Genomic DNA, 24664 nt, shown 5'->3' on the forward strand with positions numbered 1-24664 from the left:
GCTGCCCGGGTGTGTAGGGATGGGATCGGGAAAGGTAAGGCACAGCTGGAGCTGAATTTGGCAAGGGATGTGAAGAATCAGAAGAAGGGCTTCTACAGTTGCGTTGGTCAGAAAAGGAAGACTAAAGAAAACCTACACCACCCCCCCTCCGATAAATAAGACAGGAGATCTAGCGCCAACCGACATGGAGAAGGCCGAGGTACTCAACGATTTTTCTCCTCCGTTTTCACTGGCAATCACTGTTCCCACAGCTCTCAAGTCCCCGAACCTCAAGGCAGGGACTGGGGGAACAAAGTCCCTCCCATCGTAGGAAACGAACCGGTTCGAGACCACCCGAGGAACCTGAACACACGCAAGTCCTGCACCTGGGGAGGAACAACCCCATGCACCAGTAGATGCCGGAGGCCGACTGGCTGGAAAGCAGCTTTGCAGAAAAGGATGTGGGGGGGGCTCCTGGCGGACACCAAGTTGAACGTGAGCCGACAACGTGCCCTTGCCGCAAAGAAGGCTAAGGATACCCTGAGCCCGATACAGAGGAAAGCAGGGGTTATGTGTGTTACGATACAGTTGTGTAGACCAATCAAATTGCTCGCTATCCCCGGGGGTGCAGGGCACCAGAGACCACCCTTGGGCAGCTTTGGGGGCGCTGCCTGTTTTTCTACGAGCCTCCTACCCAGCTTAGCGCAAATCCTATCTCGATCTGCCCCCCAGCCCTCAAGCCACCAGTGCTGAAGACACGCTTTGTATTTTATTTTGTCCCAGGAGGCGTGCAGCTTAGAAACGTCTGCAATCAAAGTGGGGCTTTCAGGGAACAATTTAGAGCGACTTCTGTTGGTTCTGCGGAGTGTTCTGAAAAGTTAAGGCCTGGCCTGCCCTGGCAAAAGCAGTCCTTTGACTGCACCAAAAAGCCACAAGCACGTTTGGGGTAGACTTGATGCGGTAATAAGTAACAACCAATAGTACTTCTAGCTACGACAGCCTCTTCTGAGACCTCGTTGCCCGCCCACAGGGTCGCAGCACTACACGGCGCGGATCCCTCCGCGGACTCGCCAACGTCTTCTCCCTCCACCCCCAGGTCGGATCCCTCCGCGCCCCGAGGGCACGCAAGCTCCCTGAGCCCCGGTAAGCACCGGGTCGACGAGGGCGGACCCGCCAAGGGGACGGGAACAAGCGAAAACGACAGACGAGACAGCCAATCGAGACGCGGGGTCGGCCGGCGGCGATCTGGCGGCCCAATGGGCGCCGCGGAGGGCCTGGCCGAGCGGAGGAAGCGCGGGGGCGACAACGGGCGTTGTCGTGGCTGACGAGCTTATTGGGGCGCGGGCCGCCTGGCCCGGTGGCGCCACTGCTGTCTTCGGAAAGATCATCGGCAAGGCGCTTCCCCGCCAACGTCGCCTACGAGGACGAGGAGGTAGCCGCGGCTTTGCTCTGTGCGCGGTTCCTCTTCCCTTCCCCCCTCCCCTCCCCTCCCCCCGCGCTCGCAGGCACCCTGAGCCGAGGACGCGGTGCCCGGGAGCGCGGCAGGGCGGGTGGAGGGACGGGGGACGGACGGGGCCTCTCTGGGTTGTGGCGCTCTCTACTGCACGATCCCTATAACATCGCGCTTCTTCGGTGCCCCCGCGGCTGCCGCGGCGCGTACTGGGTTGCTGGAGCTGGCCGGCTCGCCTCGGTTCCCAGCCTCGCCGTGCCGTGTGCGCGCGTGCGTAGAGGAGGGCCTCTGACGGTAACGCACTTGGTGGCAGCCGCAGACGTTTGCCGCGTGATATCCCTTTGGCACTGCAAGTCGTGCAAAGTTTGCTGCCGAGGGATGGGAGCGGTCCTACCTCGTGTAGGACGATAGTCTTGAAACCTTAGATTAAGCGCACGCAGTCAGTCTCCTCGGGGATTCCAGGCGCACGTATGTAAACGGTGAACGTCCGAGTAGTGACCGTAATGAGTTAGTTCCGCGCAGGAGAAATGCGGGTCTTGATGCGCCTCCTAGTAGCATTATCGAGATTTCGCAGCTCTGCTGTGCTAGGCTTTGGTGCTGAGCCCCCAAACGGGATTATTGGAGCAAAGAATTACAGCTCTTCTTATTTTTCTCCAAAAAAAAAAAAAAAAAGTAAATATAAAAATCTAGAAACCCGTCATCCTGCAGGCTGCCAAAGCTTCCCAGATCTTGTTTCTGTGGTGAAGTGGGACGGTGATAACAGCATGCTTGCGAGGTTCACGGATGCTGGTGCTCCACAACGTGCTAGGAACTCGAGCGAGCCGCTTAGGCCTGTGGGGGGAAGAATGCAGCCCTTGCCTACACGATGTTAACTTTCAGTTAGTACCCCGTATAATTTTGTTGTTCAAGTGCCGAAGACTAGCAGTGAGGGATGTCTTCTGCTTTTGAAGGTAGGGTTTACGTGCAATGTAGAAGACAGACTCGTACTACGCGCTTGCAGGCTTCCTGCCTGCGCTTATGCTTTTGTTCAATGCTCGAGCTCCCTGTACCATGGAAAATGAATGGCCGCTGATGTTCCACTTTGCTAAATTCTTTGCCCGTTCGGTTAAGCCGTTTGTCTCCTGCCTCTGTGTGGACCACATCGAAGAGACAAACCGCTTAGGAAGCGATCGACCCAGATTAAAACATACTGGAGGTCGCTAATCTGAAGTACTGGCCCGTCTCCTTGCCCCCGTCGTCCTGCGTGCTGAATCCCACCTCTGGAGGGGGCTCTGTAAATACGTTGCGTGTTTTTGTACAGATAGCTTTAATGTCGCGTAAGGAAAACTCAACGTTTCGGCTTGTGTTTGGGGGATCTGGTAATCTGCTTCTGTAGGAGTTCAGTGGGGCACATTGATTTGCTTAAGCCGTTATTACCTTTCTCCGAAGCCAATTACGTTTTAACTGTTTACTCTTCCTCCAGTGCCTTGCGTTCCGTGATCTTTCCCCCCAAGCTCCGACGCTTCTCCTAGTCATGCCTAAGGAGCCAGTTATCAGGTTATCTGAAGCAGAAGATTCTGGTGAATGTGTAAGTACTGTGGGAGCTTTCTGTACGCTAGACTGTACCTGTCGTTAGTTCCTCATTTACTAGACTCTTTCCCATCCCCCCTTTTCCTCTCGATAGGGCGCGGTAGGCTGTTTTGGGTTTTCTGGCGCTGTAATCTTTTGCCTCTAGCTTGTAACGGAGTTGAGCTTTTTTGACTGAAAGTAGTGACGTAAAGCAATGCTCACCCCTGGGTACGTACTTGTGGTGCAAAATGCAGTGTTGTTTTGGAGCGCAGTCTGATGCCTATTGTCACGGTTTAGAGTAAGAGTAGTAGTAGTTCTTCCAATACGGAGAAGAGGGCTTGGGGTTCTTGGCAGGTCAGGGGTGAGGAAGGGCGAAGCTGGTTGAGGGGTGCTGGGTGCTTCACTTTTAGCTATAAAAGTCAAGTTCGGAGACTTTGTAAACCCACGCAAAAGGCAGCCTGAAGCTTATTTTCCACCCGAGTTGCTTATGTTGCCTGAAGAGGTAATGGGGGGCTTTAACCCGGAGACAAACTTAGCTTCTGTGGCTGTTTTGTAGTCCGTTACCCGTCTAGCTTGCAAGCAATTGCATAGCCCTTTTTTTGCCCCCTATAGTGTGCGTAATCGGTCTTTGTGGCTTTGCTTGGAAAATGTCAGTTGCAGGCGGACAGACAGTAATTTGAAGCGCAGTGGTTGAATTGCTAGGAATTGGCTAACTGGTTTCTCTGGGTGGCGCTCTGCTCTCATTCCTTCCCTCCCTGCCCTCTCCCCTCTTTGTGTGTGGCTTTTTATTGTAGTTATTTATGGTTTTGTGCTTCCTTCTCCAGCTGCTTGGGCATTTAATGACTGTTGGCAAGAAGCGTGCTGCTCACCTGGGCCTGGCCAATGGATTCCGGATGGTTGTGGATGAAGGGCCCGAGGGTGGGCAGCCTGTGTGTCGCGTACATCTACGTATTCTGGGTGGCCGTCAGTTGGGCTGGCCGCCTGGTTAAGATTTGTGCACCGCAAGAGTTGCTGCACGTGTACAAATCGCCGCTGAATGGATCTCGCCTGTTGCCCGTCGATCTAGCCACTGTTGATGTCGAATTTTTTGTGACGTGTGTCTGTGGAAGGTAATAAAAGCTGCGAGCAGCAGTTGCACAAATAAAGATTTAGCATGGGGATATCATCTCTGTCTTGTGCGCGTCTTACTGAGGGGAAATAGTTCTGCAAGTTAAAACGGTGTCTCCCCGGAGTGTAAGTATGTGGAGTGTTTCAGTCTGTTAGCAGCGTTCTATAGATAGACGGTGATTTGGCCAGTCATTTGAAGCGTGACGCTGGAACCGCTTAGCAGTCTCCTGCCTCTTGTAGGAAGCAAACTCTTCGCTCTTTGGGAGCGGTACGCAAACGTACATAAAGCCAGTGGAGGCTGCTGCTGCAACAACTGTAGAAAATACCGTATGTGACGCTACAGGCATGCCGTACAAGGGTGCTTTCGGCACAGTGCAATGTGTTGGAAGCATCCAACTCCCGTTGGAGCGCTTTATCAACGGCTGTGCGATGATAAGGCCCCGTTGATATCCCTTTTCTGCCGAGGAGGGATATGGTGGGAGAAAACAATCGGTCCCAATGGCAGCTGTGGTGCTTCCATAGCACAGTGGAATATCTCTTTTTGTCGATTTGGGTCAGCTGTCCTGGCTCTGTCCCCTCCCAACCTCTTGCCCACCCCCAGCTTACTGGACTGGGGGGGTGGGGGTGGTTGGAGAGACAGCCTCCATGCTGTGGGAGCGCTGCTCAGCAGTAGTGTTATGGTTTGAGAGAACCCATAACAACCTATTGTCGTTTAGACAATTATTCTATCACCCGATGACCCCTCCCCACCCGGAAAGGGGAATCGGGGAACACAAAGAAAACACAAGGGTTGAAGTATAAATAGATTTAATAGGCTAAGACTAAATAATTAACAATAATACTAAAGAACCAGTATTAATCCCGATACTGATATAAGATATACAGAAATTATACTCAGCCATCTATATCAGTAGGAAGCGGTGCACTCCCAGCAGTGGATAGCAAGTATCGGACACTGCGAGCGCAATGGCTTCAGGAGGAAGGGAAGGCCTCAGGGCTCCGGCACCGGGGCAAGGAGTTGTCTGGACCGCCGCCATCAGGGAGAGAGCGAGCTACGCAGCAAACTTTTCTAACTTATATTGGATGTGACGTTCATGGTATGAAATACTCCTGTTGGCCAGCCTGGGTCAAATGCCCAGGCCTTGCTCCTCCTTGTCCCTGCACCTGGCAAGGCTCGAAAACACTAGCCTTGAATCCCACAGAGCCTGGCTGGCTATAAAGTAAATATTTTCACAAATTCAGACACTAGAGTCTTCTAAAAGTGTAATTTTCCCCAGCATTAGAAGAAAAGATAGTCCTGTGTCTCTCAACCCAGGACAAGTAGCCAAAACCTTGGTGCGTTATCAACACCCTCCTAGCTACAACTACAAAGCACAGCACTATGAGGGCTGCTATGGGGAAAGTTACCTCCATCCCAGCCAGACCCAAACCAAAAGTACATCGCAGGGAGATGGCAAACTCCACCTTTCTTTAACAGCTATTAAAAAAAGGGAGATGGGCAGGGGAAAGCGGGGCCATCCTTCGTTGCCCTTGAACGCTGTGTTGCTGAGACATCCGAGACGCCCACTGGAAGGCGTCTTCATCTCTTCTATATCCCCAAGCGATCAGGTGAAGTTTGGTGACACGGGCGTGTAAGTAACCCGAGGACTTTGCCTTTATTTAATCTTCCCAGGGAGGAGATGGAAATGATTTGCCTGCAGTTTATGGAAACTGACATGTGGTGTTTCCTTGAAACTGCACTGGTGCAGTGTTTGCTTACTGGATGACTGAGCTAGGTAACATCCCTTGTTCCGCCTGTGTAAACTCCCCGAGGTATCTAGAAGGTGTTCCCGCTTCTGGGGGCAGGGGAGTTTTGAAGCAGCTAGGCATGGGGTGATTACCGTAGGTTTTGGAAGTCTCTGGCGCCCGGTGGGATTTATGTCTCGCCTCGCAGGCGACGCTGCCCATGCTTTGCTCCAGACCCGAGAGAGCAAAGGGTTATTGAACAGTGATCCACCGAAGAATCGTAGAATCCTAGAGCAGCCCAGGTGGGAAGGGACCTCGAAAGATCATCTGGTCGGACCTTTTGTGGCAAAGCCTCCGTCCTCTTCTTTGTAGCCACCCTTTCAGTACTGCAATACTGTGATGAGGTCCCCGTCCCCCCCCTCTCCCCGAGCCTTCTCTTTTCCAAGGGAGAAAAGACCCAACTCCTTCAGTGTTTCCTGGTAGGGGAGGTTCTCCAGCCCTTTGATCATCTTCGTGGCCCTCCTTGGGACCCTCTCCAGTCTGTCTGCACCTTTTTTTGAATTGTGGGGACAAGAACTGGACGCGGTGCTCCAGGTGCGGCCTGCAGGGGTGGCCTCCGTGAGAAGAGGCCAGGGTCTGCCCTGCGCCGGACACAGCTGGTTCCAGCCAGCTAGGCACCGGACTCGCCGCGGGCCAAAGCCGAGCAGCTCAGCGAAGCTGGTGGCGCCCCTGTGCAAACATATTTCACAGAATCACAGAATCTTCTAGGTTGGAAGGGACCTTCAAGATCATCTTGTCCAACCATCAACCTAACTGACAAAAATAAACACCCACAAAACAACAAAATGCAACACCATCACTAAACCATGTCTCCCAGCACCACGTCAACCTGTCTTTTGAACACTTCCAGGGATGGTGCTTCAACCACCTCCCTGGGCAGCCCATTCCAATGTCTGATAACCCTTTCAGTGAAAAAAAATTTCCTAATATCCAGCCTGTACCTCCCCCCGCGCAACTTGAGGCCGTTTCCTCTAGTCCTGTCGCCCGTGACTTGGGAGAAGAGACCGACCCCCGCCTCTCTACACCCTCCTTGCAGGTAGTTGTAGAGAGCAATAAGGTCTCCCCTCAGCCTCCTTTTCTCCAGGCTGAATAACCCTAGTTCCCTCAGCCTCTCCTCATAAGACTTGTGCTCCAGACCCCTCACCAGCCTTGTTGCTCTTCTCTGGACCCGCTCCAGCACCTCGATGTCTTTTTTGTGGTAGGGGGCCCAAAACTGGACACAGTACTTGAGGTGGGGCCTCACCAATGCCGAGTACAGGGGGACGATCACCTCCCGAGTCCTACTCGCCACACTGTTCCTGATACAGGCCAGGATGCTGTTGGCCGCCTTGGCCACCTGGGCACACTGCTGGCTCATGTTCAGCCGGCTGTCCACCAACACCCCCAGGTCCTTTTCTGCCGGGCAGCTCTCCAGCCACTCTTCCCCAAGCCTGTAGCGCTGCCTGGGGTCGTTGTGACCCAAGTGGAGGACCCGGCACTTCGCCTTGTTGAACCTCATCCCATTGGTCTCAGCCCATCGATCCAACCTGTCCGGATCCCTCTGCAAAGCCTTTCTACCCTCCAGCAGGTCGACACTGCCACCCAACTTAGTGTCGTCTGCGAACTTACTGAGGGTGCACTCAATCCCCTCGTCCAGATCATTGATAAAGATGTTAAAGAGAACGGGTCCCAGTACCGCGCCCTGGGGGACACCACTCGTGACCGGCCGCCAACTGGATTTAACTCCATTCACCACCACTCTCTGGGCCCGGCCCTCCAGCCAGTTTTTAACTAAGAAGGGGCAAAGCGCTGCCCGGGGCAGGTATTTCCCTGCTGCCCGTGGATCCGGCAGGTGGATGTTTCCTGAAGGAAGGAACTTTGTCATCCTGTTTTCTCCCCCTGCCCTGTTGAGGAGGGGCAGTGAGAGAGCAGCTGGGCGGGCCCCTGGCAGCCGGCCAAGGTGAACCCATCACAAAGCCTGAAAGGCAGGTTCCTCCGTGTAGAAGTGAAGGGGGTTGGTGGTTTAAGGAATGATAGTGACTGGGCTAGGAACAGGACGCTTTGGAGATAGGAAAGTCGGGAAATAGCTGGGGATCCAGTCACTTTGAGGGGGGGAAATTTCAAGGGAAAAAGCCTTCTTTCTGAGCAATAAGAGGCTCTCGTGAGAAAAAGGCTCTAGTCTCCATTTTTTTTCTCACTTGGTAATAAAAGTGACGAGGAACTGGAACAGCTGTAAAGAGGTCATGGAGTAGGTGTGAGCTTGGTTAACTTGGCCAAGCCAACCACGCAAAGCGGACCCATCCACCCGCATGGGAACCAGTGCCACCAGAAAAGCACGTAAGGTATTAGCAATTGGAGATTCCCTACTGAGAGGCACCGAAGCACCCGTTTGCCGTCCAGACAATTTCTCTAGAGAAGTCTGCTGCCTGCCAGGAGCTCGCATTCGTGGCATCACCGAGAGGCTGCCGAGCCTGGTGATCCCTACAGATTATCATCCGCTCCTACTATTCCGTGTAGGGTCTGACGAGGCAACTTAGAACCCTCCAAAGAGACTATGTGATGTCCCTCGGAGCGATGTTGAAAGGATCAGGAGCACAGGTGGTGGTCTCCTCTATCCTCCCAGTCAGAGGAAGGGGTCCAGGAAAGAGGAGACGAATTGAACAGGTGACTGCCTGGCTGCGTAGCTGCTGCCATACTCAAGGTTTTGGCTTCTATGATCACGGATGTACCTTTGAGAAGCCGGGTCTGTTGGGAGCTGATGGGATTCACCTGACCAAGCAGGGCAAGAGGGTCTTTGCCAACAAGCCGGCCAGACTTACAAGGAGGGCTTTAAACTAGACTCAGCGGGAGAAGGGGATGGAGTTCTGAGCAACAGGGAAGAGCCAGGGGCTGCTGATGCGTTAGGAACCAACAGGGGAACACCCGAGAAATGCCGCAAAGGAATTGGGGCTTGATCCTCCAAAAAGGTGACGCGGTCGACAGCCCAACTGAAGTGCCTCTATACCAGTGCGCGCAGCACGGGCGACAAACAGGAGGAGTTGGAAGCCCCTGTGCAGAAGGAGCAGAAGGGAGCTGGCAGCTCTTTAAGCACGTTTTTTTCTTAGAGCACAAGAGCTCTGGATTCCCATGCGTAAGACATGGGAAAATAGAAATTTGTCTACCTAGACTTTAGTAAAGCCTTTGACACCGTTTCCCACAGCATCCTCCTGGAGAAACTGGCTGCCCATGGTTTGGACGGGCGTACTCTTCGCCGGGTAAAAAAACTGGCTGGATGGCCGGGCCCAAAGAGTTGTGGTGAATGGAGTTAAATCCAGTTGGCGGCCGGTCACGAGCGGTGTTCCCCAGGGCTCAGTACTGGGGCCGGTTCTGTTTAATATCTTTATCAACGACCTGGACGAGGGAATCGAGTGCACCCTCGGTAAGTTTGCAGCCGACACCAAGTTGGGCGGGAGCGTCGATCTGCTTGAGGGTAGGCTGGCTCTACAGAGGGATCTGGACAGGCTGGATCGATGGGCCGAGGCCAGCGGTATGAGGTTCAACAAGGCCAAGTGCCGGGTCCTGCACTTGGGTCACAACGACCCCAGGCAATGCTACAGGCTTGGGGAAGAGTGGCCGGAAAGCTGCCCGGCAGAAAAGGACCTGGGGGTGTTGGTGGACAGCCGGCTGAATATGAGCCAGCAGCGTGCCCAGGTGGCCAAGGCGGCCAACGGCATCCTGGCCTGTGTCAGGAATAGTGTGGTGAGCAGGACTAGGGAAGCGATCGTCCCGCTGTACTCGGCGCTGGTGAGGCCCCACTTTGAGTACTGTGTTCAGTTTTGGGCCCCTCGCTACAAGAAAGACATTGAGATTCCGGAGTGTGTCCAGAGAAGGGCAACCAAGCTGGTGAGGAGTCTAGAGCACAAGTCTTATGAGGAGGGGCTGAGGGAACTGGGGTTGTTTAGCCTGGAGAAAAGGAGGCTGAGGGGAGACCTTATCGCCCTCTACAACTACCTGCAAGGAGGCTGTAGCGAGGCAGGGGTTGGTCTCTTCTCCCAAGCAACAAGCGATAGGACAAGAGGAAACGGCCTCCAGTTGCGCCAGGGCAGGTTTAGGACGGATATTAGGAAAATTTCCCTCGCAGAAAGGGTTACCAAACATTGGAACAGGCTGCCCGGGGAAGCGGTTGAATCGCCATCCCTGGGGGTATTTAAAAGACGGGTAGGCGTGGTGGTTTGGGTAGCGTTAGGTTAATGGTTGGACTCGATGATCTGCAAGGTCCCTGCCAACCTAGACGATTCTATGATTCTATGAAATCGGGCAAGGAAGGCAGGAGCCCAGCACGGCTGAGCAAGGACCTTCTGGTCGAGCTGAAGCGCAAGAAGGAAATGCATAGGCAGTGGAAGCAGAGACACGCATCCTGGGAAGAATATAGGCATGCTGCCCGGGTGTGTAGGGATGGGATCGGGAAAGGTAAGGCACAGCTGGAGCTGAATTTGGCAAGGGATGTGAAGAATCAGAAGAAGGGCTTCTACAGTTGCGTTGGTCAGAAAAGGAAGACTAAAGAAAACCTACACCACCCCCCCTCCGATAAATAAGACAGGAGATCTAGCGCCAACCGACATGGAGAAGGCCGAGGTACTCAACGATTTTTCTCCTCCGTTTTCACTGGCAATCACTGTTCCCACAGCTCTCAAGTCCCCGAACCTCAAGGCAGGGACTGGGGGAACAAAGTCCCTCCCATCGTAGGAAACGAACCGGTTCGAGACCACCCGAGGAACCTGAACACACGCAAGTCCTGCACCTGGGGAGGAACAACCCCATGCACCAGTAGATGCCGGAGGCCGACTGGCTGGAAAGCAGCTTTGCAGAAAAGGATGTGGGGGGGGCTCCTGGCGGACACCAAGTTGAACGTGAGCCGACAACGTGCCCTTGCCGCAAAGAAGGCTAAGGATACCCTGAGCCCGATACAGAGGAAAGCAGGGGTTATGTGTGTTACGATACAGTTGTGTAGACCAATCAAATTGCTCGCTATCCCCGGGGGTGCAGGGCACCAGAGACCACCCTTGGGCAGCTTTGGGGGCGCTGCCTGTTTTTCTACGAGCCTCCTACCCAGCTTAGCGCAAATCCTATCTCAATCTGCCCCCCAGCCCTCAAGCCACCAGTGCTGAAGACACGCTTTGTATTTTATTTTGTCCCAGGAGGCGTGCAGCTTAGAAACGTCTGCAATCAAAGTGGGGCTTTCAGGGAACAATTTAGAGCGACTTCTGTTGGTTCTGCGGAGTGTTCTGAAAAGTTAAGGCCTGGCCTGCCCTGGCAAAAGCAGTCCTTTGACTGCACCAAAAAGCCACAAGCACGTTTGGGGTAGACTTGATGCGGTAATAAGTAACAACCAATAGTACTTCTAGCTACGACAGCCTCTTCTGAGACCTCGTTGCCCGCCCACAGGGTCGCAGCACTACACGGCGCGGATCCCTCCGCGGACTCGCCAACGTCTTCTCCCTCCACCCCCAGGTCGGATCCCTCCGCGCCCCGAGGGCACGCAAGCTCCCTGAGCCCCGGTAAGCACCGGGTCGACGAGGGCGGACCCGCCAAGGGGACGGGAACAAGCGAAAACGACAGACGAGACAGCCAATCGAGACGCGGGGTCGGCCGGCGGCGATCTGGCGGCCCAATGGGCGCCGCGGAGGGCCTGGCCGAGCGGAGGAAGCGCGGGGGCGACAACGGGCGTTGTCGTGGCTGACGAGCTTATTGGGGCGCGGGCCGCCTGGCCCGGTGGCGCCACTGCTGTCTTCGGAAAGATCATCGGCAAGGCGCTTCCCCGCCAACGTCGCCTACGAGGACGAGGAGGTAGCCGCGGCTTTGCTCTGTGCGCGGTTCCTCTTCCCTTCCCCCCTCCCCTCCCCTCCCCCCGCGCTCGCAGGCACCCTGAGCCGAGGACGCGGTGCCCGGGAGCGCGGCAGGGCGGGTGGAGGGACGGGGGACGGACGGGGCCTCTCTGGGTTGTGGCGCTCTCTACTGCACGATCCCTATAACATCGCGCTTCTTCGGTGCCCCCGCGGCTGCCGCGGCGCGTACTGGGTTGCTGGAGCTGGCCGGCTCGCCTCGGTTCCCAGCCTCGCCGTGCCGTGTGCGCGCGTGCGTAGAGGAGGGCCTCTGACGGTAACGCACTTGGTGGCAGCCGCAGACGTTTGCCGCGTGATATCCCTTTGGCACTGCAAGTCGTGCAAAGTTTGCTGCCGAGGGATGGGAGCGGTCCTACCTCGTGTAGGACGATAGTCTTGAAACCTTAGATTAAGCGCACGCAGTCAGTCTCCTCGGGGATTCCAGGCGCACGTATGTAAACGGTGAACGTCCGAGTAGTGACCGTAATGAGTTAGTTCCGCGCAGGAGAAATGCGGGTCTTGATGCGCCTCCTAGTAGCATTATCGAGATTTCGCAGCTCTGCTGTGCTAGGCTTTGGTGCTGAGCCCCCAAACGGGATTATTGGAGCAAAGAATTACAGCTCTTCTTATTTTTCTCCAAAAAAAAAAAAAAAAAGTAAATATAAAAATCTAGAAACCCGTCATCCTGCAGGCTGCCAAAGCTTCCCAGATCTTGTTTCTGTGGTGAAGTGGGACGGTGATAACAGCATGCTTGCGAGGTTCACGGATGCTGGTGCTCCACAACGTGCTAGGAACTCGAGCGAGCCGCTTAGGCCTGTGGGGGGAAGAATGCAGCCCTTGCCTACACGATGTTAACTTTCAGTTAGTACCCCGTATAATTTTGTTGTTCAAGTGCCGAAGACTAGCAGTGAGGGATGTCTTCTGCTTTTGAAGGTAGGGTTTACGTGCAATGTAGAAGACAGACTCGTACTACGCGCTTGCAGGCTTCCTGCCTGCGCTTATGCTTTTGTTCAATGCTCGAGCTCCCTGTACCATGGAAAATGAATGGCCGCTGATGTTCCACTTTGCTAAATTCTTTGCCCGTTCGGTTAAGCCGTTTGTCTCCTGCCTCTGTGTGGACCACATCGAAGAGACAAACCGCTTAGGAAGCGATCGACCCAGATTAAAACATACTGGAGGTCGCTAATCTGAAGTACTGGCCCGTCTCCTTGCCCCCGTCGTCCTGCGTGCTGAATCCCACCTCTGGAGGGGGCTCTGTAAATACGTTGCGTGTTTTTGTACAGATAGCTTTAATGCCGCGTAAGGAAAACTCAACGTTTCGGCTTGTGTTTGGGGGATCTGGTAATCTGCTTCTGTAGGAGTTCAGTGGGGCACATTGATTTGCTTAAGCCGTTATTACCTTTCTCCGAAGCCAATTACGTTTTAACTGTTTACTCTTCCTCCAGTGCCTTGCGTTCCGTGATCTTTCCCCCCAAGCTCCGACGCTTCTCCTAGTCATGCCTAAGGAGCCAGTTATCAGGTTATCTGAAGCAGAAGATTCTGGTGAATGTGTAAGTACTGTGGGAGCTTTCTGTACGCTAGACTGTACCTGTCGTTAGTTCCTCATTTACTAGACTCTTTCCCATCCCCCCTTTTCCTCTCGATAGGGCGCGGTAGGCTGTTTTGGGTTTTCTGGCGCTGTAATCTTTTGCCTCTAGCTTGTAACGGAGTTGAGCTTTTTTGACTGAAAGTAGTGACGTAAAGCAATGCTCACCCCTGGGTACGTACTTGTGGTGCAAAATGCAGTGTTGTTTTGGAGCGCAGTCTGATGCCTATTGTCACGGTTTAGAGTAAGAGTAGTAGTAGTTCTTCTAATACGGAGAAGAGGGCTTGGGGTTCTTGGCAGGTCAGGGGTGAGGAAGGGCGAAGCTGGTTGAGGGGTGCTGGGTGCTTCACTTTTAGCTATAAAAGTCAAGTTCGGAGACTTTGTAAACCCACGCAAAAGGCAGCCTGAAGCTTATTTTCCACCCGAGTTGCTTATGTTGCCTGAAGAGGTAATGGGGGGCTTTAACCCGGAGACAAACTTAGCTTCTGTGGCTGTTTTGTAGTCCGTTACCCGTCTAGCTTGCAAGCAATTGCATAGCCCTTTTTTTGCCCCCTATAGTGTGCGTAATCGGTCTTTGTGGCTTTGCTTGGAAAATGTCAGTTGCAGGCGGACAGACAGTAATTTGAAGCGCAGTGGTTGAATTGCTAGGAATTGGCTAACTGGTTTCTCTGGGTGGCGCTCTGCTCTCATTCCTTCCCTCCCTGCCCTCTCCCCTCTTTGTGTGTGGCTTTTTATTGTAGTTATTTATGGTTTTGTGCTTCCTTCTCCAGTTGCTTGGGCATTTAATGACTGTTGGCAAGAAGCGTGCTGCTCACCTGGGCCTGGCCAATGGATTCCGGATGGTTGTGGATGAAGGGCCCGAGGGTGGGCAGCCTGTGTGTCGCGTACATCTACGTATTCTGGGTGGCCGTCAGTTGGGCTGGCCGCCTGGCTAAGATTTGTGCACCGCAAGAGTTGCTGCACGTGTACAAATCGCCGCTGAATGGATCTCGCCTGTTGCCCGTCGATCTAGCCACTGTTGATGTCGAATTTTTTGTGACGTGTGTCTGTGGAAGGTAATAAAAGCTGCGAGCAGCAGTTGCACAAATAAAGATTTAGCATGGGGATATCATCTCTGTCTTGTGCGCGTCTTACTGAGGGGAAATAGTTCTGCAAGTTAAAACGGTGTCTCCCCGGAGTGTAAGTATGTGGAGTGTTTCAGTCTGTTAGCAGCGTTCTATAGATAGACGGTGATTTGGCCAGTCATTTGAAGCGTGACGCTGGAACCGCTTAGCAGTCTCCTGCCTCTTGTAGGAAGCAAACTCTTCGCTCTTTGGGAGCGGTACGCAAACGTACATAAAGCCAGTGGAGGCTGCTGCTGCAACAACTGTAGAAAATACCGTATGTGACGCTACAGGCATGCCGTACAAGGGTGCTTTCGGCACAGTGCAATGTGTTGGAAGCATCCAACTCCCGTTGGAGCGCTTTATCAACGGCTGTGCGATGATAAGGCCCCGTTGATATCCCTTTTCTGCCGAGGAGGGATATGGTGGGAGAAAACAATCGGTCCCAATGGCAGCTGTGGTGCTTCCATAGCACAGTGGAATATCTCTTTTTGTCGATTTGGGTCAGCTGTCCTGGCTCTGTCCCCTCCCAACCTCTTGCCCACCCCCAGCTTACTGGACTGGGGGGGTGGGGGTGGTTGGAGAGACAGCCTCCATGCTGTGGGAGCGCTGCTCAGCAGTAGTGTTATGGTTTGAGAGAACCCATAACAACCTATTGTCGTTTAGACAATTATTCTATCACCCGATGACCCCTCCCCACCCGGAAAGGGGAATCGGGGAACACAAAGAAAACACAAGGGTTGAAGTATAAATAGATTTAATAGGCTAAGACTAAATAATTAACAATAATACTAAAGAACCAGTATTAATCCCGATACTGATATAAGATATACAGAAATTATACTCAGCCATCTATATCAGTAGGAAGCGGTGCACTCCCAGCAGTGGATAGCAAGTATCGGACACTGCGAGCGCAATGGCTTCAGGAGGAAGGGAAGGCCTCAGGGCTCCGGCACCGGGGCAAGGAGTTGTCTGGACCGCCGCCATCAGGGAGAGAGCGAGCTACGCAGCAAACTTTTCTAACTTATATTGGATGTGACGTTCATGGTATGAAATACTCCTGTTGGCCAGCCTGGGTCAAATGCCCAGGCCTTGCTCCTCCTTGTCCCTGCACCTGGCAAGGCTCGAAAACACTAGCCTTGAATCCCACAGAGCCTGGCTGGCTATAAAGTAAATATTTTCACAAATTCAGACACTAGAGTCTTCTAAAAGTGTAATTTTCCCCAGCATTAGAAGAAAAGATAGTCCTGTGTCTCTCAACCCAGGACAAGTAGCCAAAACCTTGGTGCGCTATCAACACCCTCCTAGCTACAACTACAAAGCACAGCACTATGAGGGCTGCTATGGGGAAAGTTACCTCCATCCCAGCCAGACCCAAACCAAAAGTACATCGCAGGGAGATGGCAAACTCCACCTTTCTTTAACAGCTATTAAAAAAAGGGAGATGGGCAGGGGAAAGCGGGGCCATCCTTCGTTGCCCTTGAACGCTGTGTTGCTGAGACATCCGAGACGCCCACTGGAAGGCGTCTTCATCTCTTCTATATCCCCAAGCGATCAGGTGAAGTTTGGTGACACGGGCGTGTAAGTAACCCGAGGACTTTGCCTTTATTTAATCTTCCCAGGGAGGAGATGGAAATGATTTGCCTGCAGTTTATGGAAACTGACATGTGGTGTTTCCTTGAAACTGCACTGGTGCAGTGTTTGCTTACTGGATGACTGAGCTAGGTAACATCCCTTGTTCCGCCTGTGTAAACTCCCCGAGGTATCTAGAAGGTGTTCCCGCTTCTGGGGGCAGGGGAGTTTTGAAGCAGCTAGGCATGGGGTGATTACCGTAGGTTTTGGAAGTCTCTGGCGCCCGGTGGGATTTATGTCTCGCCTCGCAGGCGACGCTGCCCATGCTTTGCTCCAGACCCGAGAGAGCAAAGGGTTATTGAACAGTGATCCACCGAAGAATCGTAGAATCCTAGAGCAGCCCAGGTGGGAAGGGACCTCGAAAGATCATCTGGTCGGACCTTTTGTGGCAAAGCCTCCGTCCTCTTCTTTGTAGCCACCCTTTCAGTACTGCAATACTGTGATGAGGTCCCCGTCCCCCCCCTCTCCCCGAGCCTTCTCTTTTCCAAGGGAGAAAAGACCCAACTCCTTCAGTGTTTCCTGGTAGGGGAGGTTCTCCAGCCCTTTGATCATCTTCGTGGCCCTCCTTGGGACCCTCTCCAGTCTGTCTGCACCTTTTTTTGAATTGTGGGGACAAGAACTGGACGCGGTGCTCCAGGTGCGGCCTGCGGGGGTGGCCTCCGTGAGAAGAGGCCAGGGTCTGCCCTGCGCCGGACACAGCTGGTTCCAGCCAGCTAGGCACCGGACTCGCCGCGGGCCAAAGCCGAGCAGCTCAGCGAAGCTGGTGGCGCCCCTGTGCAAACATATTTCACAGAATCACAGAATCTTCTAGGTTGGAAGGGACCTTCAAGATCATCTTGTCCAACCATCAACCTAACTGACAAAAATAAACACCCACAAAACAACAAAATGCAACACCATCACTAAACCATGTCTCCCAGCACCACGTCAACCTGTCTTTTGAACACTTCCAGGGATGGTGCTTCAACCACCTCCCTGGGCAGCCCATTCCAATGTCTGATAACCCTTTCAGTGAAAAAAAATTTCCTAATATCCAGCCTGTACCTCCCCCCGCGCAACTTGAGGCCGTTTCCTCTAGTCCTGTCGCCCGTGACTTGGGAGAAGAGACCGACCCCCGCCTCTCTACACCCTCCTTGCAGGTAGTTGTAGAGAGCAATAAGGTCTCCCCTCAGCCTCCTTTTCTCCAGGCTGAATAACCCTAGTTCCCTCAGCCTCTCCTCATAAGACTTGTGCTCCAGACCCCTCACCAGCCTTGTTGCTCTTCTCTGGACCCGCTCCAGCACCTCGATGTCTTTTTTGTGGTAGGGGGCCCAAAACTGGACACAGTACTTGAGGTGGGGCCTCACCAATGCCGAGTACAGGGGGACGATCACCTCCCGAGTCCTACTCACCACACTGTTCCTGATACAGGCCAGGATGCTGTTGGCCGCCTTGGCCACCTGGGCACACTGCTGGCTCATGTTCAGCCGGCTGTCCACCAACACCCCCAGGTCCTTTTCTGCCGGGCAGCTCTCCAGCCACTCTTCCCCAAGCCTGTAGCGCTGCCTGGGGTCGTTGTGACCCAAGTGGAGGACCCGGCACTTCGCCTTGTTGAACCTCATCCCATTGGTCTCAGCCCATCGATCCAACCTGTCCGGATCCCTCTGCAAAGCCTTTCTACCCTCCAGCAGGTCGACACTGCCACCCAACTTAGTGTCATCTGCGAACTTACTGAGGGTGCACTCAATCCCCTCGTCCAGATCATTGATAAAGATGTTAAAGAGAACGGGTCCCAGTACCGCGCCCTGGGGGACATCACTCGTGACCGGCCGCCAACTGGATTTAACTCCATTCACCACCACTCTCTGGGCCCGGCCCTCCAGCCAGTTTTTAACTAAGAAGGGGCAAAGCGCTGCCCGGGGCAGGTATTTCCCTGCTGCCCGTGGATCCGGCAGGTGGATGTTTCCTGAAGGAAGGAACTTTGTCATCCTGTTTTCTCCCCCTGCCCTGTTGAGGAGGGGCAGTGAGAGAGCAGCTGGGCGGGCCCCTGGCAGCCGGCCAAGGTGAACCCATCACAAAGCCTGAAAGGCAGGTTCCTCCGTGTAGAAGTGAAGGGGGTTGGTGGTTTAAGGAATGATAGTGACTGGGCTAGGAACAGGACGCTTTGGAGATAGGAAAGTCGGGAAATAGCTGGGGATCCAGTCACTTTGAGGGGGGGAAATTTCAAGGGAAAAAGCCTTCTTTCTGAGCAATAAGAGGCTCTCGTGAGAAAAAGGCTCTAGTCTCCATTTTTTTTCTCACTTGGTAATAAAAGTGACGAGGAACTGGAACAGCTGTAAAGAGGTCATGGAGTAGGTGTGAGCTTGGTTAACTTGGCCAAGCCAACCACGCAAAGCGGACCCATCCACCCGCATGGGAACCAGTGCCACCAGAAAAGCACGTAAGGTATTAGCAATTGGAGATTCCCTACTGAGAGGCACCGAAGCACCCGTTTGCCGTCCAGACAATTTCTCTAGAGAAGTCTGCTGCCTGCCAGGAGCTCGCATTCGTGGCATCACCGAGAGGCTGCCGAGCCTGGTGATCCCTACAGATTATCATCCGCTCCTACTATTCCGTGTAGGGTCTGACGAGGCAACTTAGAACCCTCCAAAGAGACTATGTGATGTCCCTCGGAGCGATGTTGAAAGGATCAGGAGCACAGGTGGTGGTCTCCTCTATCCTCCCAGTCAGAGGAAGGGGTCCAGGAAAGAGGAGACGAATTGAACAGGTGACTGCCTGGCTGCGTAGCTGCTGCCATACTCAAGGTTTTGGCTTCTATGATCACGGATGTACCTTTGAGAAGCCGGGTCTGTTGGGAGCTGATGGGATTCACCTGACCAAGCAGGGCAAGAGGGTCTTTGCCAACAAGCCGGCCAGACTTACAAGGAGGGCTTTAAACTAGACTCAGCGGGAGAAGGGGATGGAGTTCTGAGCAACAGGGAAGAGCCAGGGGCTGCTGATGCGTTAGGAACCAACAGGGGAACACCCGAGAAATGCCGCAAAGGAATTGGGGCTTGATCCTCCAAAAAGGTGACGCGGTCGACAGCCCAACTGAAGTGCCTCTATACCAGTGCGCGCAGCACGGGCGACAAACAGGAGGAGTTGGAAGCCCCTGTGCAGAAGGAGCAGAAGGGAGCTGGCAGCTCTTTAAGCACGTTTTTTTCTTAGAGCACAAGAGCTCTGGATTCCCATGCGTAAGACATGGGAAAATAGAAATTTGTCTACCTAGACTTTAGTAAAGCCTTTGACACCGTTTCCCACAGCATCCTCCTGGAGAAACTGGCTGCCCATGGTTTGGACGGGCGTACTCTTCGCCGGGTAAAAAAACTGGCTGGATGGCCGGGCCCAAAGAGTTGTGGTGAATGGAGTTAAATCCAGTTGGCGGCCGGTCACGAGCGGTGTTCCCCAGGGCTCAGTACTGGGGCCGGTTCTGTTTAATATCTTTATCAACGACCTGGACGAGGGAATCGAGTGCACCCTCGGTAAGTTTGCAGCCGACACCAAGTTGGGCGGGAGCGTCGATCTGCTTGAGGGTAGGCTGGCTCTACAGAGGGATCTGGACAGGCTGGATCGATGGGCCGAGGCCAGCGGTATGAGGTTCAACAAGGCCAAGTGCCGGGTCCTGCACTTGGGTCACAATGACCCCAGGCAATGCTACAGGCTTGGGGAAGAGTGGCCGGAAAGCTGCCCGGCAGAAAAGGACCTGGGGGTGTTGGTGGACAGCCGGCTGAATATGAGCCAGCAGCGTGCCCAGGTGGCCAAGGCGGCCAACGGCATCCTGGCCTGTGTCAGGAATAGTGTGGTGAGCAGGACTAGGGAAGCGATCGTCCCGCTGTACTCGGCGCTGGTGAGGCCCCACTTTGAGTACTGTGTTCAGTTTTGGGCCCCTCGCTACAAGAAAGACATTGAGATTCCGGAGTGTGTCCAGAGAAGGGCAACCAAGCTGGTGAGGAGTCTAGAGCACAAGTCTTATGAGGAGGGGCTGAGGGAACTGGGGTTGTTTAGCCTGGAGAAAAGGAGGCTGAGGGGAGACCTTATCGCCCTCTACAACTACCTGCAAGGAGGCTGTAGCGAGGCAGGGGTTGGTCTCTTCTCCCAAGCAACAAGCGATAGGACAAGAGGAAACGGCCTCCAGTTGCGCCAGGGCAGGTTTAGGACGGATATTAGGAAAATTTCCCTCGCAGAAAGGGTTACCAAACATTGGAACAGGCTGCCCGGGGAAGCGGTTGAATCGCCATCCCTGGGGGTATTTAAAAGACGGGTAGGCGTGGTGGTTTGGGTAGCGTTAGGTTAATGGTTGGACTCGATGATCTGCAAGGTCCCTGCCAACCTAGACGATTCTATGATTCTATGAAATCGGGCAAGGAAGGCAGGAGCCCAGCACGGCTGAGCAAGGACCTTCTGGTCGAGCTGAAGCGCAAGAAGGAAATGCATAGGCAGTGGAAGCAGAGACACGCATCCTGGGAAGAATATAGGCATGCTGCCCGGGTGTGTAGGGATGGGATCGGGAAAGGTAAGGCACAGCTGGAGCTGAATTTGGCAAGGGATGTGAAGAATCAGAAGAAGGGCTTCTACAGTTGCGTTGGTCAGAAAAGGAAGACTAAAGAAAACCTACACCACCCCCCCTCCGATAAATAAGACAGGAGATCTAGCGCCAACCGACATGGAGAAGGCCGAGGTACTCAACGATTTTTCTCCTCCGTTTTCACTGGCAATCACTGTTCCCACAGCTCTCAAGTCCCCGAACCTCAAGGCAGGGACTGGGGGAACAAAGTCCCTCCCATCGTAGGAAACGAACCGGTTCGAGACCACCCGAGGAACCTGAACACACGCAAGTCCTGCACCTGGGGAGGAACAACCCCATGCACCAGTAGATGCCGGAGGCCGACTGGCTGGAAAGCAGCTTTGCAGAAAAGGATGTGGGGGGGGCTCCTGGCGGACACCAAGTTGAACGTGAGCCGACAACGTGCCCTTGCCGCAAAGAAGGCTAAGGATACCCTGAGCCCGATACAGAGGAAAGCAGGGGTTATGTGTGTTACGATACAGTTGTGTAGACCAATCAAATTGCTCGCTATCCCCGGGGGTGCAGGGCACCAGAGACCACCCTTGGGCAGCTTTGGGGGCGCTGCCTGTTTTTCTACGAGCCTCCTACCCAGCTTAGCGCAAATCCTATCTCGATCTGCCCCCCAGCCCTCAAGCCACCAGTGCTGAAGACACGCTTTGTATTTTATTTTGTCCCAGGAGGCGTGCAGCTTAGAAACGTCTGCAATCAAAGTGGGGCTTTCAGGGAACAATTTAGAGCGACTTCTGTTGGTTCTGCGGAGTGTTCTGAAAAGTTAAGGCCTGGCCTGCCCTGGCAAAAGCAGTCCTTTGACTGCACCAAAAAGCCACAAGCACGTTTGGGGTAGACTTGATGCGGTAATAAGTAACAACCAATAGTACTTCTAGCTACGACAGCCTCTTCTGAGACCTCGTTGCCCGCCCACAGGGTCGCAGCACTACACGGCGCGGATCCCTCCGCGGACTCGCCAACGTCTTCTCCCTCCACCCCCAGGTCGGATCCCTCCGCGCCCCGAGGGCACGCAAGCTCCCTGAGCCCCGGTAAGCACCGGGTCGACGAGGGCGGACCCGCCAAGGGGACGGGAACAAGCGAAAACGACAGACGAGACAGCCAATCGAGACGCGGGGTCGGCCGGCGGCGATCTGGCGGCCCAATGGGCGCCGCGGAGGGCCTGGCCGAGCGGAGGAAGCGCGGGGGCGACAACGGGCGTTGTCGTGGCTGACGAGCTTATTGGGGCGCGGGCCGCCTGGCCCGGTGGCGCCACTGCTGTCTTCGGAAAGATCATCGGCAAGGCGCTTCCCCGCCAACGTCGCCTACGAGGACGAGGAGGTAGCCGCGGCTTTGCTCTGTGCGCGGTTCCTCTTCCCTTCCCCCCTCCCCTCCCCTCCCCCCGCGCTCGCAGGCACCCTGAGCCGAGGACGCGGTGCCCGGGAGCGCGGCAGGGCGGGTGGAGGGACGGGGGACGGACGGGGCCTCTCTGGGTTGTGGCGCTCTCTACTGCACGATCCCTATAACATCGCGCTTCTTCGGTGCCCCCGCGGCTGCCGCGGCGCGTACTGGGTTGCTGGAGCTGGCCGGCTCGCCTCGGTTCCCAGCCTCGCCGTGCCGTGTGCGCGCGTGCGTAGAGGAGGGCCTCTGACGGTAACGCACTTGGTGGCAGCCGCAGACGTTTGCCGCGTGATATCCCTTTGGCACTGCAAGTCGTGCAAAGTTTGCTGCCGAGGGATGGGAGCGGTCCTACCTCGTGTAGGACGATAGTCTTGAAACCTTAGATTAAGCGCACGCAGTCAGTCTCCTCGGGGATTCCAGGCGCACGTATGTAAACGGTGAACGTCCGAGTAGTGACCGTAATGAGTTAGTTCCGCGCAGGAGAAATGCGGGTCTTGATGCGCCTCCTAGTAGCATTATCGAGATTTCGCAGCTCTGCTGTGCTAGGCTTTGGTGCTGAGCCCCCAAACGGGATTATTGGAGCAAAGAATTACAGCTCTTCTTATTTTTCTCCAAAAAAAAAAAAAAGTAAATATAAAAATCTAGAAACCCGTCATCCTGCAGGCTGCCAAAGCTTCCCAGATCTTGTTTCTGTGGTGAAGTGGGACGGTGATAACAGCATGCTTGCGAGGTTCACGGATGCTGGTGCTCCACAACGTGCTAGGAACTCGAGCGAGCCGCTTAGGCCTGTGGGGGGAAGAATGCAGCCCTTGCCTACACGATGTTAACTTTCAGTTAGTACCCCGTATAATTTTGTTGTTCAAGTGCCGAAGACTAGCAGTGAGGGATGTCTTCTGCTTTTGAAGGTAGGGTTTACGTGCAATGTAGAAGACAGACTCGTACTACGCGCTTGCAGGCTTCCTGCCTGCGCTTATGCTTTTGTTCAATGCTCGAGCTCCCTGTACCATGGAAAATGAATGGCCGCTGATGTTCCACTTTGCTAAATTCTTTGCCCGTTCGGTTAAGCCGTTTGTCTCCTGCCTCTGTGTGGACCACATCGAAGAGACAAACCGCTTAGGAAGCGATCGACCCAGATTAAAACATACTGGAGGTCGCTAATCTGAAGTACTGGCCCGTCTCCTTGCCCCCGTCGTCCTGCGTGCTGAATCCCACCTCTGGAGGGGGCTCTGTAAATACGTTGCGTGTTTTTGTACAGATAGCTTTAATGTCGCGTAAGGAAAACTCAACGTTTCGGCTTGTGTTTGGGGGATCTGGTAATCTGCTTCTGTAGGAGTTCAGTGGGGCACATTGATTTGCTTAAGCCGTTATTACCTTTCTCCGAAGCCAATTACGTTTTAACTGTTTACTCTTCCTCCAGTGCCTTGCGTTCCGTGATCTTTCCCCCCAAGCTCCGACGCTTCTCCTAGTCATGCCTAAGGAGCCAGTTATCAGGTTATCTGAAGCAGAAGATTCTGGTGAATGTGTAAGTACTGTGGGAGCTTTCTGTACGCTAGACTGTACCTGTCGTTAGTTCCTCATTTACTAGACTCTTTCCCATCCCCCCTTTTCCTCTCGATAGGGCGCGGTAGGCTGTTTTGGGTTTTCTGGCGCTGTAATCTTTTGCCTCTAGCTTGTAACGGAGTTGAGCTTTTTTGACTGAAAGTAGTGACGTAAAGCAATGCTCACCCCTGGGTACGTACTTGTGGTGCAAAATGCAGTGTTGTTTTGGAGCGCAGTCTGATGCCTATTGTCACGGTTTAGAGTAAGAGTAGTAGTAGTTCTTCTAATACGGAGAAGAGGGCTTGGGGTTCTTGGCAGGTCAGGGGTGAGGAAGGGCGAAGCTGGTTGAGGGGTGCTGGGTGCTTCACTTTTAGCTATAAAAGTCAAGTTCGGAGACTTTGTAAACCCACGCAAAAGGCAGCCTGAAGCTTATTTTCCACCCGAGTTGCTTATGTTGCCTGAAGAGGTAATGGGGGGCTTTAACCCGGAGACAAACTTAGCTTCTGTGGCTGTTTTGTAGTCCGTTACCCGTCTAGCTTGCAAGCAATTGCATAGCCCTTTTTTTGCCCCCTATAGTGTGCGTAATCGGTCTTTGTGGCTTTGCTTGGAAAATGTCAGTTGCAGGCGGACAGACAGTAATTTGAAGCGCAGTGGTTGAATTGCTAGGAATTGGCTAACTGGTTTCTCTGGGTGGCGCTCTGCTCTCATTCCTTCCCTCCCTGCCCTCTCCCCTCTTTGTGTGTGGCTTTTTATTGTAGTTATTTATGGTTTTGTGCTTCCTTCTCCAGCTGCTTGGGCATTTAATGACTGTTGGCAAGAAGCGTGCTGCTCACCTGGGCCTGGCCAATGGATTCCGGATGGTTGTGGATGAAGGGCCCGAGGGTGGGCAGCCTGTGTGTCGCGTACATCTACGTATTCTGGGTGGCCGTCAGTTGGGCTGGCCGCCTGGCTAAGATTTGTGCACCGCAAGAGTTGCTGCACGTGTACAAATCGCCGCTGAATGGATCTCGCCTGTTGCCCGTCGATCTAGCCACTGTTGATGTCGAATTTTTTGTGACGTGTGTCTGTGGAAGGTAATAAAAGCTGCGAGCAGCAGTTGCACAAATAAAGATTTAGCATGGGGATATC

General features: G+C 53.9%; 3 protein-coding genes across 3 annotated transcripts; all 3 read left to right on the plus strand.

The window, feature by feature from the left end:
- The first annotated feature begins 184 nt into the window (after window positions 1-184).
- LOC141476767 (adenosine 5'-monophosphoramidase HINT1-like) lies at window positions 185-4135 on the plus strand. Its single transcript, XM_074165568.1, is given in 6 exon segments — window positions 185-199; window positions 1010-1122; window positions 1158-1380; window positions 1382-1411; window positions 2892-2996; window positions 3802-4135. Coding segments are annotated over 6 exon segments (651 nt in total). The 3' UTR covers window positions 3967-4135.
- A 6312-nt stretch (window positions 4136-10447) lies between these two features.
- On the plus strand, window positions 10448-14229 carry LOC141476768 (adenosine 5'-monophosphoramidase HINT1-like). The gene is given in 6 exon segments (XM_074165569.1): window positions 10448-10462; window positions 11273-11385; window positions 11421-11643; window positions 11645-11674; window positions 13155-13259; window positions 14065-14229. Coding segments are annotated over 6 exon segments (651 nt in total).
- Window positions 14230-20710: 6481 nt separating this feature from the next.
- On the plus strand, window positions 20711-24664 carry LOC141476769 (adenosine 5'-monophosphoramidase HINT1-like). Its single transcript, XM_074165570.1, is given in 6 exon segments — window positions 20711-20725; window positions 21536-21648; window positions 21684-21906; window positions 21908-21937; window positions 23415-23519; window positions 24325-24664. Coding segments are annotated over 6 exon segments (651 nt in total). The 3' UTR covers window positions 24490-24664.

The sequence above is a fragment of the Numenius arquata genome, chromosome W, assembly GCF_964106895.1.
Source record: "Numenius arquata chromosome W, bNumArq3.hap1.1, whole genome shotgun sequence".
NCBI lineage: Eukaryota > Metazoa > Chordata > Aves > Charadriiformes > Scolopacidae > Numenius > Numenius arquata.